The sequence below is a fragment of the Anas acuta genome, chromosome 3 (assembly GCF_963932015.1).
Source record: "Anas acuta chromosome 3, bAnaAcu1.1, whole genome shotgun sequence".
Lineage (NCBI taxonomy): Eukaryota > Metazoa > Chordata > Aves > Anseriformes > Anatidae > Anas > Anas acuta.
This window is the reverse complement of record NC_088981.1, coordinates 95862552-95881450: the sequence shown is the minus strand read 5'-3', so window position 1 is coordinate 95881450 and position 18899 is coordinate 95862552. Positions and strand designations below refer to the sequence as shown.

The window sequence follows — 18899 nt, the reverse complement described above, 5'->3', positions numbered from 1 at the left end:
CTAATGGCTTTAAGAACAGTTGTATCCATATGCAGCATGCCAGCACATCCAGTTTCACTAAATGGCAAGTACTTTCATATTTGATGTCAAGTTATCTGAAGAAGCTGACTGAAATTATGTATAGTCTTTGGACAGTTAGAACTGTCACATATTTAAGCATATTCAACATTCCAGCATCTCATACAATTGCTAAAATGATAAAGAACTGTGTCAGAAAATCTGGCTTGAGGAATTGTCAACATGCTTCTTAGGTTAATGATTAGATGAAGTTGCTGGGTTCCAGCTGGGAGATATGCTTTCAGAGTGAAAAATATATAACTCAACCTGAGTTGTCTCTATTATCTTGCACAGCAGAAAAATATACTTCTTCCAAAGAACAGATAATCAGTGCAAGCAGAAAAGCCTTTTCCTACCTAGAAACTGAGATGAAGTTTTAGTTGCTCTTTCATGTCCCATGTGTTAATGAAATTTGCTTCTTAACAAAAAAAGTAAATGTAAAATTTACATCAATCCTTTAAAATATCTATACATGTCTATACAATTAAAATAATTATGTATTATTCATATGTAAAGTACACAAATTCACTGCATACAGAAAAGAACTACAGACAGTATTACAGTCAGACACTGAGCTTTTTTCCAAACACTGAGAAATCCCTAAATTTAACGTACAAGCATTTTTCACTTAGTGACACATCGTACAGAGTATTTAAAGTATTTAATTTCCCTATAAAATAAAAGCAGCAATAGAGAAATCCCTAAAAGTAGGATTCATAATAAAAGAAATGCTGAGTGGCTTATGTCTATGATACTCAATCAGAAACATTAGGGAGAGCCACGCCACAGAAATCCTACTTCTCAGACTTGGATGCATGTAGAACTAACAAGGAAAATGAAAACAGGGCTCTGTATTGTTTAGGGCTGTGGGTGTAAACAAGGTTATGAATGGTTATCTAGTCTATTTCCATACTACAAGCTAAAATTATACTTGACCAAGGTTCAACTAATTTGTTCCTGAAAAGCCTCCAATGACGCAAATTGCACGCTCTCCATGGGCAATCTATTCCAGTGTTTATACTCCCTCTGAGAGGGGGAAAAAAAAGTCTAACTTAAGATCCTTTTGAAGTAAATTTAGTTGTAATTTCTCTACCTACAAAGAACATTGTGTTTTGTTTTGTTTTGTTTTGTTTTCATTCTTCTTTTGAGCTACTTTAAGTGTATTAGAAGATCATTACCAGGTTTCCCCTCAAACTTCTAATTTTTCAGTCTGAAGTACTACTCCTCTTTTACTGTTTTATATTTTGAAATATGGTAATAGGTTTAGAATACATTTTAAGAGGAAACTGGGATTTGGAACTCTTAAATAGTGCTAATTACCTCACCTTTTTATTTTAAGTCAATGGTTCTAAGAGGGACATAATAACATTTATCAAAGGTAAGTTTAATTCTACACTCAAACACAAAAAAGTAGCTAATTTTATGAAAGATCAGGTTGTTCCAAATTCATGGCTCTTGGGAAAATTGCAAATAGATGTTTTCAAGCCAGCTCCCTAAAAAATGTCACAACTTGTCTACCCCAGGACAGACATGGTACCCAGCTGCAGGTTCCTGAATAACCTTGGGTTTGCACAGCAAAAAGTACAAGGATCTCTAGCTCAATAGTATGATTTTATCTACTTCAGAAGACACAGAGGTATTAATAAAGACACCATTTGGAATGTGGATTTTAAGAAGGAAATGTTAGCATCATCTATATTTTTATCATGACCCTGTCATAGGTTTGAACCCTTTATAACTACCCTGGATCCAGACAAGAGAATTTCTTCCTTAAAATAAGTACCCAAAATTTTCTTTTGCAAACCTACTAGGGAGACTGTTTTCTTCTCAACTGCTGCATCTGAGCATTCTTCAAGACTCTGAATTACTTTTATCTATTTTAAGGATAAGCTGGAGAAAATCAGGAAGAGTAATGTGAAAGGCTGAGCCTCATACACGAAGAATAGCTGGAATTTACAGGGGTATTTCATTGTGTTTCTCAGAGGAACACGGCCACCCCATTACATTCTCACTGATGCCATGTCTCAGTCCCCTGATACCTGCATTCCTATTCCATATTGACCCTGAAAACACTTTATTGCTTTCAGTTTTGATTTTAACTGCTCTTCTTGTCAGGCTTTTCTCTTATTTTCTCATATTATCTAGTTAATCTCTGATCCTTCTTTTCCTACTCTCCCCTAGCACAGAGATCTGGCCATGAGCTAACCAGTGACTAAGATGACATGTGGTTGCCAGGATCATGACCGGGCTCTATATAATTTTCTCTCAGCAGAAAATTATATTCTCTTATTATATTCTCTTAATATACCATATATCTTTTTTTTTTTTTTTTTTTTTTTTTTTTTAAGTTGGCTGGGCAAATTACAAAAAAAGCAATGACTTTTAGTAGATAACTGAAGAGAGAATCTTATTGATAATTTTATACTTTCTGTTGGTGAGCTTTGGAGCCAAAACTGTTTGTGTGAAGTGCATAGAAATAAATATATAAAATAAATAAATATTATAAATATGAAGCCATGAGCCCACTCTAGAAAATGCCAGTTTCAAAACTAAGAATAACAACCCAGTGAGAATGTGAGGCTATATTATAAATGTGAGGTATTGTATAAGAATTGCTATTTTCTTTATAAATATTTTGATTGTAGCATAACTCATGATTCTCTTTTGCTTCAACTAATCAGAGTAAAGGTAATAACAATATGGTCTAATTTCTGAGATAGGAGTCAAGTACTTTGTATACTGTCCAGGAAATTATTACATGCATCTGAACTTGATAAGATCAGCATTGGAAACCACCATTTGACCCCACCAGATTAACCCATATTAGAGATGTGTTCATATGAAAATTCCTATTGTTGTGTTACATATGCAAAAGAGAACTCCCATTTTTTTCATAATGAATATAATCAAATTTGATTTAAAGCATCAGTTCTGACAGCCATGGTATTTAATTACAAATGTAACCCTTCAGGATTGGTTTTACAGAAATCTCAGACTTAATAGAAGGCATACTATTTGGAAACATCCAATTATGGAATCCATGAGCTGGACTAAATGTGAAATTTCAATTAGTTTTCAATGAGGATGCATGTATTTTGATATCAGATAATAAATTTAGAACAATATTTTTAATTTCAGTTTATTGAAAAAAATATATTCCATCATCTTGGTGGATAAGCAGTAGAAAGGTAATGCGGCAAAATTGTATATAATTGTTGACAGCTGAGGAATCATGAGGTCTTTAATTCTGGAGAAAAGTATGACATGGGGTGCTAAAGCTTACGGTCTCAACCCCTCCAGCCTAAACAGCACACACAGAACATTGTCTGTCCTCATATACTGAAAGTACCTGAGCTCCAAAGTAAGGTGCCAAAATTTCAATGTCTACTAAAAAAAGGCATATATTGGCTAGGCTAGCAGAATAACGCCCAAAGTTTCTGACACTCTTAACTAGATTAACTTCAACTAGACTTTTTTCCATCGTATACTGCTACTTGAGATATTCTTAGGCCTCAAGACATCTGACAGGTTTAGTGGATATAACACAAGCTCCTGCTTGTGTCTTTCTGGACTGGTAGCTGAAGGACAGGTAAAATAACTCAGGACACCTCAAATGACACTAGACTTCTGTGTTTAAGCAAATCAAAACTTGAATTCATATAGAGATGGTTACATTTCATCTTAATCTTGAACAGAATTGTATCCTTTATCTCCTACATCTGTGCTTATCTGCTTCATATAACTTTATGTTACTCCTCTTTGTTAAAAAAAAAAATAAATAAATATATGTAAATTTTTGACAAATGTTAACTACTTTTAACAGATGCTTGGAAAAAGCTGAGGTAGACCCAGCTTAACTCCAGAATAAATAAATAAGTAAAGAAGAAGCTACAGATGCTGTCTTTAAAGAACTACTGAGTATTTTCTAAAATAATCAAATCAATGCCTGATAACTACTGAATTTGTATACAACCTGTTCTAACAATGATATGATGAGCTGTGTACTGTTTGGAGGTATATATTTTTACCCAAACAAACAAATAAACAACAACAACAACAACAAAAACTAACAGTGTATTTTTCATTTTGTCTGTATCTGATTGGATTGATCTAGTTCTTAATACCTCAGTTCTGTACACCTTCAGAATGCAAGTCAATAGGTATTTGTATAAATTCATGATGTCAGTGTGTCTCTTGGCACGTAGTGAAGTATTTACACGGTTGAATCTTTGTTTCGTAAAATATTTACAATAAAATTATAGGAACATACTCCACAAGAAAATATCTTACCTCGGCAGATTGGCACAGGAGAATCCCATTGATACATGCCATTTTGGTGACGCCTACATGTTGCATTATTTTGACCAATCATTCTGTACCCAGGTTTGCAGTAGTAATGAACTTTACTTCCAGCAGGACCACCGGTTTTATTTACAATTCCACCATTCCTCAAGATAGGGTTTAAACTGCAATAGGGAGCTAAACAACAAATAAGTAATAAAAATAAATTAAAAACACAAAGAGTTTTGCAATGTTCACATTTCTTATGACACGTGCAAACTGAATGCCATTAAAATTAGTGCAGAATGCTTTACGTTAATTTTGGAATCCTAACTGCAGGTTTAGACTTGTTTACACACAAATATTCTGAAGCTCCCAAACGTATTTTTTAAATTTATGCTCTTGGACATGAGGAAGTCGCAATTAGGAAACATACAGTTTGTTCAGCAAATCACTCCAACTCAGTAGACAATCTACTTCAAATATGATAAATTTGTTTTTATAAATATATTAATGGCAAGAGGAAGGCCAAAGAGAATCTCCATCCTTTACTGGAGGCAGGGGGAAAATGAATACAGAGGATGAGGAAAAGGCTGAGGTTCTTAATGCCTTCTTCACGTCTGTCTTTACTAGCCAGACCACTTATCCTTGGAGTACTCAGTCACCCAACCTGGAAGTCTCGGATGAAGAGCAGAAGAACCCCCCCCCCCATGGTTCAGGTGGTAACAGTTAGAGACGTGCTGCTCCACCTGGACTGTCACAAGTCCATGGGGCCAGATGGGATCCACACGAGGGTGCTGAAGGAGTTGGCAAATGTGATTGCTGGGCCATTTACCATCATCTATCAGTAGTCATAGTCATCTAGAGAAGTCCCAGATGACTGGAGACTTTCTAATGTGATGCTCATCTCTAAGAAAGGTCATAAGGAGGAACCGGGGAACTACAGGCCTGTCAACCTGACCTCATTGCTAGGGAAGGTGATGGAACAGGTCATCTTGAATGCAATCACACAATGTATGTGGGACCACTAGGATATCAGGCCCAATCAGCGTGGGTTCATGAAAGGCAGACTGAAATGTACAACCACCATTAGCTGAGTTAAAATTCTGGGCTTAAGCAAGAATCTCTGCAGAGTATTCATAAAATATTGCAGCCTTGTTTCAAGGACCACTAGGATAAAATGCTGTTTTTCCTCTCAGCCAGTTTCTGAGAGGGGATCTGTTCTGGATCTGTTCAGGCTTTGCTGATATAGGTGCAGTGACATAGGATTGCCCTCATCTAGGAATGACAATTCTATTTATTTTTTAACACAAAAAGTGATAAACTACAGAGTAGCTGCTCCATTGACTTGAAGTAGCTTTACATTTACAAATTTAATTTACTTTTCTAAATGACATAGCATCACCATTCTTTCAAGGCCTCTTAAGCAGCAATTTTTTTTGGAAGGCAACATACAAAATATTTACAGCTCACTTATAATCACAACGTCCGTTTGTCACTTGTAACTGAACACCAACAGGGAAATAACTGCCTGGCTGAATCACACATCACTACTCAGCTGGTGTGTAGACAGCAGCACAGATAAACACTGATTTTGAATCTGCAAGACCATATTCTTCCTTTCAAAAAACGTACTCTCTGAAGAGCTGGAACATTTAGACATTTCTGCTGAGTTTTTTTCTAAACTGTTTGAGGCACTTTGACTCAGGGATGCTAAATTTAAAAATTCTGAACTCCAAATTAAAAAAAAAAAAAAAAAAAAGTTGAAATTGGATGCCAATTGGATGCCCCCAAGATGATTTTGTAAATCTCAGTCTTGTAGTTAATAATGTGGCATCAACCCAAAATTTTATTCCAGCGACAGACTTAATTTCCCAGCAGCATCTTTGATCATTAGTTCAATAACTTGAACAAACTTATAATCAGTTAAATACTGTCCGATGTCTGAAATTATAAATAAACAAAAAGCCAAGTCCCCTGTTGTCTTTCTTTAGCTTATACCCTACATTTTTTGTTGACAGATAAAAGTCACAGTTTACACAATTGTTTCCTTCTAACTTTCTCCTTTTGGAAGTTTGTCAATATCATTGTATTACCAGGGGATCTTGCTTTAGTGCTGTTATTCTTTAAATATCCAACAGGCAGAGGTTTACTATCCCTCTCATTTTAGACATTTTCACTTTATAGATAAAAAATCAGACATAGGCTTAAATGATTAGGTAAGGTCACACACGAAAAATGAACAAACCTCTTCTGATTACTAAAATAGTTCCTTAATTAACAGACCATCAATTCCATATATTGCTTTTCACTTAAAAATCTACAAAATCAAAAAGGAGAACAATATTCCACTAAACAACAAAAAAGGGTCGGGCTGCCATTCTTTTTCTCTTGTATTTTGTCTAATGTCATCCAATGCGTAAACAGTATGAAAACAGCAAAGTAAATTTCCAAAAACCTATTCCTTCTTTAGTGGTAAAATTGTGAATGCCAGGTTCTTCAAAAATAAAATGTCTGTTTAAATAACCTGCTATTTATAGTATGTTTTCTTACTGCTTGTTCAACATTTATAAATAATTCTGTTTGCATTGCTCTTGATTAAAAGTAGCATATAAACCTCCATTATGTGACTCTTCTGCTGCATTTACTACAAAGTAAATCACCACCTAAAATTTTAGAAACCATGGAAGAAACTAACTGATGAACTTCTTCATACAAATCCTCTGTCAGCTCTAAAAGCTTACTGGAAATTGTAAAGACAAAACCAAATGAATCAAGAGTCTTTGCTTTTAAAGTGAAATGAAGAGGAAATAGAAACAATTAACACTTGTTGAAACTGCACAGGTACAAATATTAAAAACAAATTAAACCAGTGGTGAAGAATTCAGCTTCTTGCAATAACAGTTGAAGTTACAAGAGCAGAATAAAGATAAAACAGATGCACATGGTGGGTTTTTAATATATATTGGCCACCAATTACAGATTAACTAAGTAACCACTTGCCTTATTTACTCCTGAAGGACAATCAAAAGTTAAACAAAAGCCTGTAGATGTTATAGAGACAATGTAAACTTTAAAAGTAGCAAGCTAAGCACCCCTCTGCTTCTCAAATCAGTATGTCTCTGGCAGGTGTGCCAAGTACTGTGCAGAAGTATAGGAATTACAGCTGTAGTGCACTTTCATTCCTTTTATCACAACATAAAAAAAAAAATAATTAAATAATCTCTCTTTTATTTACATTGCTTGTGCTAGCTTGCTTAAGTAGGGATGATCATGTGGAATTATAAACTACTGAAGAAAAACAAAGTCAAAGGTTACACAGGTATCTGTCACAGCAATTGCACAGATTCATCTCTTACTGAGTTTCCTAGCCTGGGTTCAGGAAGTTCCTCTTTCTGCATTCAGAGATCCATCTGTAGTGAACAGAAGGTTTGGTGGAACCACAGTGCACCAGAAAGTCAAGTTCAAGCAGCAGAATAAAAAAATCCTTTCTTATTATGCTATACAAATACTCACTAGATTAGGAAAGAGATCATTTTGTATCTATGAGTTATTGCAATTAGGAAAAGTACTACTTAGAGTAAGGTTATGCTAGTGCCTCCATAATGTGTCAAAACCAGTAAAAGAATGTCTCTGCTATAATGCCTTAGCTCTTTTATACTAATATTTAGGGGAAAAAAAAAAAAAGGAGGAAACCACTAGATAGAAAACATGCACATAACTTCAGACAAATAGCTTCAACATGTAAGGTTGTACACTAAAGGAAATAGTATTTCTCTGAAAGCTTCTAGCACTTTTTAAAAAATGAAGAAAATTTGTACCTACAAATGAAATCTATTTGTAACAAAACTACAATTTGCAAAATTTTGTGCACAGGAATAGCTGGAGAAGAAGAGGAGGGTTGTGGGAGGGCAGTAATTAATTTCAATAGGTTCTTCATTATGAGGAAGCCTGCTGGCTCAGTCACAGCTGCCATGGTATCAATAGCCTTTTTGGGATCTTGTATTTTTCCTACTCTCATGATGTTGCCTTCCCTCATTAAGATTCAAATCCAATTGTTTATGCTGCCGCTCACTGATACTCTTCTTTCATGCTGATTATTTCCATTGAATCTCATGTAAAACATACAGAAGTTTACAGAAAAATGCAGGCATTGGCTGATAGTGAGGCAGAAAAAGCAAAACAGTTGTTTGTTCCTAAAACATAGCCATAAGGATTACATATCTCTCTTGAGATATGTAATAGTATATAGTACCTGCTAGTGTTGTAACAACTGATGAACTGAGCCTAGCAAAACATGTTTTGTGTACATGCAAAGGTGTAAAATACTTTATTATTCCTCAAAAATCAGTCACCTAAATAATTTGGTATTTACCAAATAAATTCTCTACATGATCTCTATTCTTGCAACCCTGATGTTGCTTCCTCACTGCAAATTCAAGATACATGTAGAAGGCCCACTCCCTTCACTGTCACCTATCAGTTATCTTGTGACAGATTGTCTTTGTTCATTTTTCCCACACTTTCAATTCATCTCTTAAGTCCTGCAATTGCCCTTTCCTTATGAAAAGCTAACTGAATCTCCAATGTGCTAGAAAACAACACTCTTTTTCCCATCCTCTGGTTTTAGTTTGTCTTTGGTAATACTCCAAATACTACTTGAAAGGTAGAGATAATGCTTCACTAACACATCTTTTTTTTTTTTTTTCTTTTTTGTTTCCCTGACCATTTACTAACTGCTCATAGCTCTCAAACCATAATCATGTCATTGTTCTGAGTACTTGAATTTAACCCTTATCTTTTTCAGTAGCATGAGAAATTTTCCAGAGATTAGGCAGCAATTGCATGGATGGTACAAGAAAGGAAAAAGCTTAGTGCAAATCTCCCTAAGTGTCATGTCACTTAACATTAGTTTACCATTCCTAAATGGGATATATATGATGCTTGGTAAAACATTCTTCTGAAATATCCCCAGTATTCTTTTTTCTACTTAATTTATACTGACAATTTTTGCCACCAAAATTAACACTCATGCATTCACACGTTGTTAATCAAGTCCAAACACAGAAAAAGCAAATGTTAACAACAGACAGAGTAATTATCACTTCTCTCTCTATTTACAACATGTAAGTGATCCTTATGCCAAGTCTCTTAGGAGCATTGTATCTGAAGGGGTATGTGTGACAACATATTAAAGAGGCTGCAAGCAGAGTAAGAACCAATATCTCTACATGTAGAGTATAATCCAGTATTGCAATATTGATAATTGATTTTTGTTGTTTTGTTTTTAGGAAGCGATGCAATTCTAAGAAGGACATTATTTAGACAGACTATTTACATATTTTCATATCACTGCAATAGCAGATTCATATGCTGCCTGTTCAAGAACTGAAGGACTTTTTTCCTGTTTTTCCATTTATTTGTACATGACAAGCATAGTAATAAGAGTTGTAAAATTAACTGCAACTTAAGGAAATTATAAGCCTAATAATTGTGTGATGAATTGCAGTTGGAGCATATCATTTTTGTGTCAGATATTCTGACTCTTGAGTACTTCTGTGTGAATCTAAGGGTTATCACTCCCATTAAATTCAAAGGCCTTGCTCCAGGTCTGATAAGACAAGATAGCAGGTTGCAGACAAAAGTATTCATTGTATTCATTGGGGAATTATTCTGGAGATCTTTGAGATCAGAGAAAATAGAGAGTTCAAGTTCTGCACTTGTGTTGAATTTACAACAGGATGATTATGCATCATCAAAATATACTTTATAATAAAGTATTATAATCAGAGAAACAGACATCATATTACAAGTCTTAATTTGATGATAAATAGTATATGTAATCCACAAAGTATGATTTAATCATACTGGAAATCATTAATAGTTACCTGAGTAACGGATCTTGAACCCTTTCTTACTGGTTGCATGATCAGTTGACCAGCGAAGATACAGCTGATTCATTTTGCTTGTAAAGTTCATTTGTCCAGTATGGTTTCCACTTAAAGCAACCAATAAAGGGCTTTGCCCTGAAGAACCTTAAGAGATGAATAAAGAAAATATTGAAGTTTTAAAGTACTAGCAGTTTAAGCAATCCTTTCCATATTTTAACTGAGCTGTGAATGTAAATATATAAGGGCATATAAATATATAATAGCACAGCATATTTTGCCATTAAAATAATTAACAGATCTCTATTTAAACTGTCTGTTCAGTTTTAGGTTCTCATGGGAGAACAGCATAAGAAACCCAGGTACAAACAAACTGACATATAAAACAGTGGTTTTGCCATAAACATTGAAAAATCACTGGAAACCTTATTTTTTAAATATATATTTATAGAAATTACTCTATAGTAGGTTACATTTTTTTTTTTTTAATCTGATATTTATTTAAACTTATATTAAGCTTAGACTAGTGGCTGGAAGCAAATTTATAAACTTCTTGACATTGTGCAGCTTTTATAATTTAAAGCACCACCATATTACATAGTGAACATATTATCTGCATATCTGTCACATATAAAATCACCACAGTTGCAATGTGGAATACACATACATACAAGTGCTATGACTTGATGATACATACATATTAGGACTCGGTTCTGTTAAAATATTATTACAGAATTATTCCAGTGTTAAAAGATATTAACTTATGGTGAATATAGAATGTTGAAATGTATGTGTGTTCTGCCACTAGACTGATATCTTCATCACAATAAACCTCTAGAAGAACAAATAATGATTTGGGAGTAGATAATATAACACAACACCATATAGTGAAAGAGAAAAAAAAATAAATCAATAAATCAAGCCAATCTCCTACCGAATGCTTTCAAAAACATGAAATGACATCCTTTTCCTGAATATGAAGGTTATCTATTCTATAGCTGAACTCCCTTTCATATGCTTACTATGCCATTTACATGTCTTTCAAGTTTTGGAAAGCCAAGTTCAACCAACATTATCTTGGTCACAGCAGACATTTCAAATATAGAGGGTGTTTCATTCATTTTTGCTGACTTTGACCAGCTGCAGCCTGATCAGTTCTTCTTATGTTGCATGAAACCATAAAAATAAAACTGACTCCAAGGAAGGAAACCTAAAAATTGAATACAATTGTTGTCAACATTCTCCCCTTCCAGTCCCGTAAAAAAAAAGAAAGTAAATTTTCTGTTTGGGATGTTTCAGGTACAAAAGGGAGGCCACAGAAAACCATAAAAAATAAGATAACATCCTAGTGCTTTAGAACTGCATTTCAGTCACCATAATTACAACACTATAATTAAATATTAAGAATAATTAAACATAGCCGTAGGCACATGTTGCCCTCATCAAAATGCTTTGCGGCTTGTTCGTGGTTTTTGTTAGAGCTAGTGTCTGATGATTACAGTGTAAGATAGACAATGAGGACTGCTGAAGTCAATTCCTATTTTTGCTTGAAATAATTATTTATAACATGACGATCCATTTAGTTTCTCTTGTTCATTCTGGGCATTGTAAAATCTGTTTAATACAATTTAGTCAGTTCATAAAGTACTGTTACAGTTTGGAAATTCTCAGATAAAGGGCTGCAAGAATACAATTACAGATAAAGATCTACTACATATAAAGGGGAGATAACTTTCCTTATTTGTGATGGTAAAATTAGACTGCAGCACCACATACTAAGTAGCCACACCACATTTTTTAGCCATTGGGAGATCAGTGAAATGAGTCTTATTTTTTCCTGAAGTTGAGTTTCACCTTCTGGATGTTACCAAAGCAGGCAGCTCTTGGGCTGATGTTCAGAAAAGTCAGTAGCAGGATGAGGTATTCTTGAAGTTGATTTTTTATTATTATTTCAGAGTTTGTCTATACAGAGAAAAATATACTAAACTTCTACGGTGCTGACCTGTCATATAATGTTTTCCTGAATGTTAGGTAAAAGTTGGCATTGCTGTCTCATTGCAATGACAGAATTATGTTGGCTTCTTTGGGGGGAAAAAAAAAAAAAAAACAAAAAAACAAAAAAACAAAGAATATTTGCTATATTAAACAAATGCTATTCAGTATTAGCAAACAGAATACAGTGTTTTCAAGTTCAAAAGCCTTTAATGATTATATTCATGGTACATACATGTCTTTTTTGGTTTAGAGTATAGATGGGATATCTTAGGGCTCTGACTGATGATGGAGAAAGGGAATGACTTTTTTGCTCTCTGCTGACCAGGGTGGCTTCATTAATGGGATGTCTATCCTGATCATCATCCAGCTGCACCATAATTGCCAATGTGGTGAGTTAGGCACAGTCACTATTTTCATTTGCATTCCAAAGCTGCCTTATAAGGCCATCAGAAGCCTATACCTCAGCAAATACTATTTCTCTAAAAGTTTTATTGCTGATCTTCTCTATGTGAAGCTCGAGGACATATCTTTACCTGGTGTAGATAGACCAGTTATAGTAAGTTAAATGAAACTATGCTATTTTAGACCACATAAGGTTCTGGGATATGATCTGCAAAATTTAACAATACAGAGAAATACCTAAGCCAGCTCTGAACAAGCTAGTCTGAGTTATATCTATCACTGGTAACAGTGTAGCCATATCAGCATTGCCTTCTGCCCCAACTAGCTCATCATGCTGAGATGTAGAACTAATTAGCCTAGCAAAGCACATTGCTAATGTGGCCACAGGGACACAAACAAGTATCTCTGCAAGGCATTGCAATGTGCCACATTTAAATATCAACTTGGTGAGAGCTAGCTCAGGAATCTCTACATGGTACTTCATTGAGAGGTTATAAATATGCCATTATCGTTCTCATTTAAGTTTGCTGGTAGGTGGTAGAAAAAATGACTTGTGAAGCTGTGCTAGAGATGAATTTGTAGGAATGTGGTTCTATGTCATGAAATGACAATGTTTAAAAATGTAGGAACTGTGATAATTCTTCTCTCAGATCTATTATTGATAATCTGATTTCATTACATTTAAATGCGTAAAAAGGAAAACAAAAATATTTTTCAGGAGCATTCAGCAATCTAAGAAGATTTTTTCAAAAGAAAACAAAGTGATCAGATCACTAGAAAGTTCCCAGGCATACTTGCATACTACACATTGCCTTGATGTTAAATACAAAATAGAGTGGTGGAAAACAGAGATTTTTCAGACTATTTTCTCCACTAACCTGACACAGAACAACAAATATATTATGAAGGAAAAACAAAACAGAACTAATGAACCAGTATTTTTAAAAGAATGAAAAATATTGTTTTTTCTTTTTCCGAATGCTGTTATCAAAAAGGAACACTATTTTATCAATAATTTTAGACACTAAAAGCCTGCTATTTAGTAAGAATACACAGAGAAAAACACTTCAAAACATATGAGCGTTTAATATTTTTCATGTTATGAAACTTACATGGTGAATATTAATCAGTTCTATCACAGTTATCATATATTCTTGGTTAATGAAGGAGGATAGGTTAACAGTCTCCAAATGAATAAAAATATATTAAAGAACAATCAGGGACCAGCTATTTTCATCAATCAATGAAAACAGAACAAGTGGCAATAAGCTCATAATTCAGCAGAAAAATAAGAATAGGCTGTTAATTAAACAGGGCCCTTTGAGAGGTTACTGCTATGAAGTAGGAAATGCTTCTACATTCTAGAAATTGAGTTTTTGTCATTTCTCTACTCTTTGTATTAAAACAGATGGCCAAATCCTTTAATATGGATATATTCAAACAAGATACAGCAATGGTTCTGCTATGCTGTGGAGAAAGTAGAGTGGGTATTTGGACTCAAATTTCAATATTTGGACTCAAATAATGTTATGAAATTTGACAAATGGATTATACCCACAAGTATTTCTCTCTCAGAAATGATCCATTACCAAACAGTGTTAACTTCTACTTTCAGACACCTTCATACATTTCCCAGGGTACAGAAAAACTGCATGGTATTGACTGTAATAGGAAAGCTGCTTATTGCTCCTCCTCTAACAATACCAAACAAAAATAAACAGCCTCTTGACTATATCTATAAAAAAAACTTTCATTAACTAACAGACTTACATTTAAGGCAAAAGTAATAAAAATACTGGACTAGATTTTGTATGTATTACTGCATTAAGAAACCAACAGTTGGAAATCAAGACCCATTTGGTTTTATATCTGTTCTTTCTTGGCAAGATAGCATTTGGATTTTTCTTACCATCAAATACCTCCAGCTCATCAAACTGCTTTTCACTTTGAAACATTTCTACAAAGATGGAGATGTTATATCCTGTATCAACCTTTATAGTCCAAGAACAAGTCTGAGAGTTGGGATATGTGCCTGGGTAGCCTGGACTGAGGATCACTCCTGACGATTCTGTACGGATTTCATTTGCTGGACATTGTGCTAGAAAGTATACAATAAAAAGAAAAATAAGAATAGCAATGAAACAAAGTATTTTCATTTGAAAAATTTGTTTCATTGAAACATTTGAAAAAATTGTTTCATTGAAACAAAGTATTTTCATTTAAAAAATGGTTATAATATTTTTTAAAGATACATATACTTAAGTTCCAAATTAAAACATGTTAAAATCATATTCTAGATGGAATGAACAATAAAGTTCAGTACAAACAGAAACAAGAATCAGCTTTATAAACCTTGCATTTATGAAATGGAACATCATTAGTAAAACATTTATCCAGAAGCATGACCAAAGAGTCACAGCCCAAAAAGTTTACAGTCAAAAGGTCTGTATACACTGGTGTGATCATTCCCATACATAGGTAAAAGTCCCAGTAAAACTTATTATTTATTTATATTTATCGTTTATCTATTTATTATAATTATTTCACCTTGTATTCAAAGGTGTATATGATCTCTGCATATGACTATACTAAATATCTGTATATGATACTAAACTGTTGAAATTTTTATATTCTAAATACTGGTTTTGATTAAAATAATCTTTTATTGGCCACTTTTTCTTTAGTATTTTGCCTCTCATGCAGGATGGACATCTTCATGTCTGTATGCTGTTGAGGTCTGATACATTTTCTCTACATTTTTGTGTAAGATTCACAAATCTATCTATCTATATATATATGTATATTAATATGTATATATTAATTCCTGGAAACTGTGTGGCAATGTATCCAAATAGTTGTGTAAAATGAATTATTTTGGAAAGCTGAGTAACATAAATAAATAAATAAATAAGTATCAGGGGAATAAACATAGTCCAGGGGAAAAACAAACCAAAACCAAAACCAAAGAACAACAACAAAGATAACTATCAGAAACAAACATTAGAAAGCAGGCTGTTTCCCTTAGTTGGCCTTTTACAGACTTCAGACTTGGAGATGAAATTTTGGTTCAGTTGTAGCCAAGAATTTTGCTGTAAACTTTTGGAAAACAGGATTGGACAAGAGGTCCTTTCCAACCTCAACCATTCACAAGAGATATATCACAGTACTTAACAATGAGAGGGACATTTCGGCAGTTACTCAGGGGCATGAGAGATGCTCCTTTGCAGTTTAGTGGGCTTTGGTGGGTGGTGTGGCTCAGTAGTGCTCACATGGGCAGCCATTGCCGGCTCACTTTCTCTACTAGCTCACTACTCACCAGCTTTCCCTGGGTATACCTTAGCTGCTGATTACATGATTTAATCGGTAGGGTGGAAGCTAGATTTGAACATTTAGAAGATTCAAATCATTAAAGACATAAAATTGACAGTGAAATACTGGAACAGTGAGACTGTTTCACCTTGATCTGTAAAACAAAAGATATGTCTATTTTCCAATAGTATTATCAATCAGTAATTGTCAGTGGAATAAAAATAAACTCCACAGTGCTCTGTTCTTTATGTCACACTTAAAACAGGTGAAAACAAACACTGATTTAAAAATTTCAGCCCAGAAATTATTTATTATTTGTAAGTCCACCCTGTGAATTTTATAAGTAGCTATTGTAAAATGGTTTGGCACGATAATAGGAAAAACAGTAAAACAAACAAACAAAAAGACTTCTCAGGAATATTGGAGGGCATAAAAAATCTATCTAACATTCATTTTTAATCATATAATTGCACATATAAATTCAGAATACTGTTATTTGTTAGTTTGCTTGAATTCATACATACAGACGAGGTTTACAGAAAAACAAAAGCAAAAAACAGAGATCTTTATGTCACAATGACATGTAATTGAGTGTGATGGGGCAGTAAGAAAAGTCCTTCTGCAAGATAGCAATTTCATGATATACCAAGAAACAGATTATCTAACCTGACTTTTGGAGAAATTTGATTTGGTTGTTTTGATAAAGGAATGACTAAGCTTCTTGACCAACCTCTAATACTACTGATCTCTCCACCTATGACTTCACTTTTTATGCATAAATATCATTACCATGCAAGGACAATAGTACTACCTCTCTAATTTAAATATTTTCATTGGTCAGATTAGAGATATCAACCTTATAGTGAATGTCAAGTAGCTGTTTTATAAATATGTGAATTTTTGTGACCAATAAAGGAGCATTTCTTGCTGTACAGTGCTCATCATGCTTTAATTTACATCTCTACCCTTCCCTAACAGCAATTAAAGAAGTAAAGAAAGTTATAGAAAGAAAATTTAAGGACAGGATGGCAGCATAGGCTCCGCAGGTATAAACACAAATTACAAATGTTTGACTACTGATCACCACAGGAATGCAACCTTGAGAGCTGGGAAGAACTGGTTTAAGGGCACAAAAAAAAGTGAATAAAGAACATGTATCCAGTGTATTTGAAACATCCCACATATAGTGAAAATGTGAAGTAATTGGAAGGTACAAATGACAGTCACAACACCCACAAAAATAAAAACAAAAGACAGGGTTGGGGAGGAGGGACAGTGGGGAGAGACGGAATGAATTTCTGCATCAGTGTCTTTCTCATTAAGGACTCTGCACTGCATCAGCACCAGTTCTTACCTGCAGAAGGTTCCTCGCCTCTTCAGTAGAGAAGGGAGTCCAATTTGCCATTTTACCACATTTTACAATGTCAGCTCAACAACTGTATGTGAACTTCTCATGTTTCACTATCTATTTTGGTTAAGTAAATAAAAATTTTGGAAGAGCAGCATGTGTTTTTTCTGCTCCAACCCTACACACATACAAAGATGATTACTAACTTGGATGCAAAAATGTATAAAAACCGATAAGGCTAAATATATTTGTGCAAATGAGGAGGGGGCACAAAACACATCATTCTTAAAACTTAATGATCTGGAGATCATTAATTCAGAATGATGTAGAAGTGGTCATGGAGACTGATTTTTCTTGCCTGTTAGATATGTCAGCAGACTTATCTTTTATATAGTATTCTAGAATCTGGCTCTCTATCATATAAATGTATGTGTCTACCTCAACACAGACACGGCACAACTCAGGAGAATGAAAAGTTTTCTGACATCTTTCAAAAATACGAAGCTGATAAATACAGATAATATGAACAATCAAAAACTACAGTTGGTAAAATGCAGAAATACAAGAAGACAGACAGAAAATTAGTTTGAAAACAATGCAAATTGTTTTTCCAACCAAAAAATGGCAAGTAGCAATTTTTCCAATTCTATTAGGGTCAGATAGTAATGTATAAATGCAGTTCTATACTCCATCACCTCAAAAGAAATAGAGTAGAATTGGAAAATGTATTGAGGAGGGTGACAAAAATTATTAAAGGTATGAAATATATTCTGGTCTGTAGAATAATGCCATAAATATTGTGAATAGACTCATTACTGTTTTTTCCACTAGAAGAACTACAAGACATGAAGTGGGAACAGCAGGTCTTAAAAGGTTCAAGACAGACAAAAGGAGAAATATCTTCATGTGTTACATAGCTTAATAATTACATAATTTAAATCCACAATAAAAAGTGTATTTAAAACACTTGTATTATTTCAAAGTGGGTTTGAATAAATCCATTGAAAAAACAGCCCTACAGGATTCACAACATGAAGAAGTGAACGGCCTAGCTACAGTTTACTGAAGGCTTTAATTTACTTCATACTTGCAGTGATCTTATGCTCTTTGCTATATTATCATCAGCCAGTGCCAGAGATGGAACATGGCATATATGGATTTCTGGTCTGATCTTATCAGTTTTAAAGATTTTAAAGAGTTTTAACCAGAGTTTTAAAGAGTTTTAACCAGATTATTATTTTACCAGTATTAAAGCAGTAGAACTATAAAAACCATGAGAAATAGTGTGCCAAAACTAAGAACAGTGATTGCAGGAAGGGGAAAAAAGAAAGTTTAACATTTGCCAGAAGATGTACCTGCTTTGAAAGTTGCTTTTATGATAGTAGGATGAGATTTTCTCATAGAATCATAGAATATCCTGAGTTGGAAGGGACCCAGAAGGTCACTGAGTCCAACTTGTGGCTCCACACAGGACCACCCTCAGACCCTATGTCTGAGAGTGTTTCCAAACTCTTCTTTAACTCTGGCAGGCTCAGTGCCGGGATCACTACCCTGTGGAGCCTGTCCCAGTGCCAAACCACCCTCTGGGTGCAGAACCTGTCCCTAACACCCAGCCTGAC

The 18899-nt window shown here is 34.3% G+C and overlaps 1 protein-coding gene across 2 annotated transcripts in view; it reads right to left on the bottom strand.

The window, feature by feature from the left end:
• Positions 1–18899, bottom strand: part of CSMD1 (CUB and Sushi multiple domains 1) — a 1153949-nt gene that overhangs the window by 93251 nt on the left and 1041799 nt on the right. For both annotated transcript variants that reach the window (XM_068678424.1, XM_068678425.1), the window contains exons 47-49: positions 14533–14721; positions 10227–10373; positions 4348–4536 (exon numbers count right to left, since the gene is read on the bottom strand). In XM_068678424.1, the coding sequence (XP_068534525.1) occupies positions 4348–4536; positions 10227–10373; positions 14533–14721 (525 nt within the window). The remainder of the gene's footprint in view (positions 1–4347; positions 4537–10226; positions 10374–14532; positions 14722–18899) is intronic.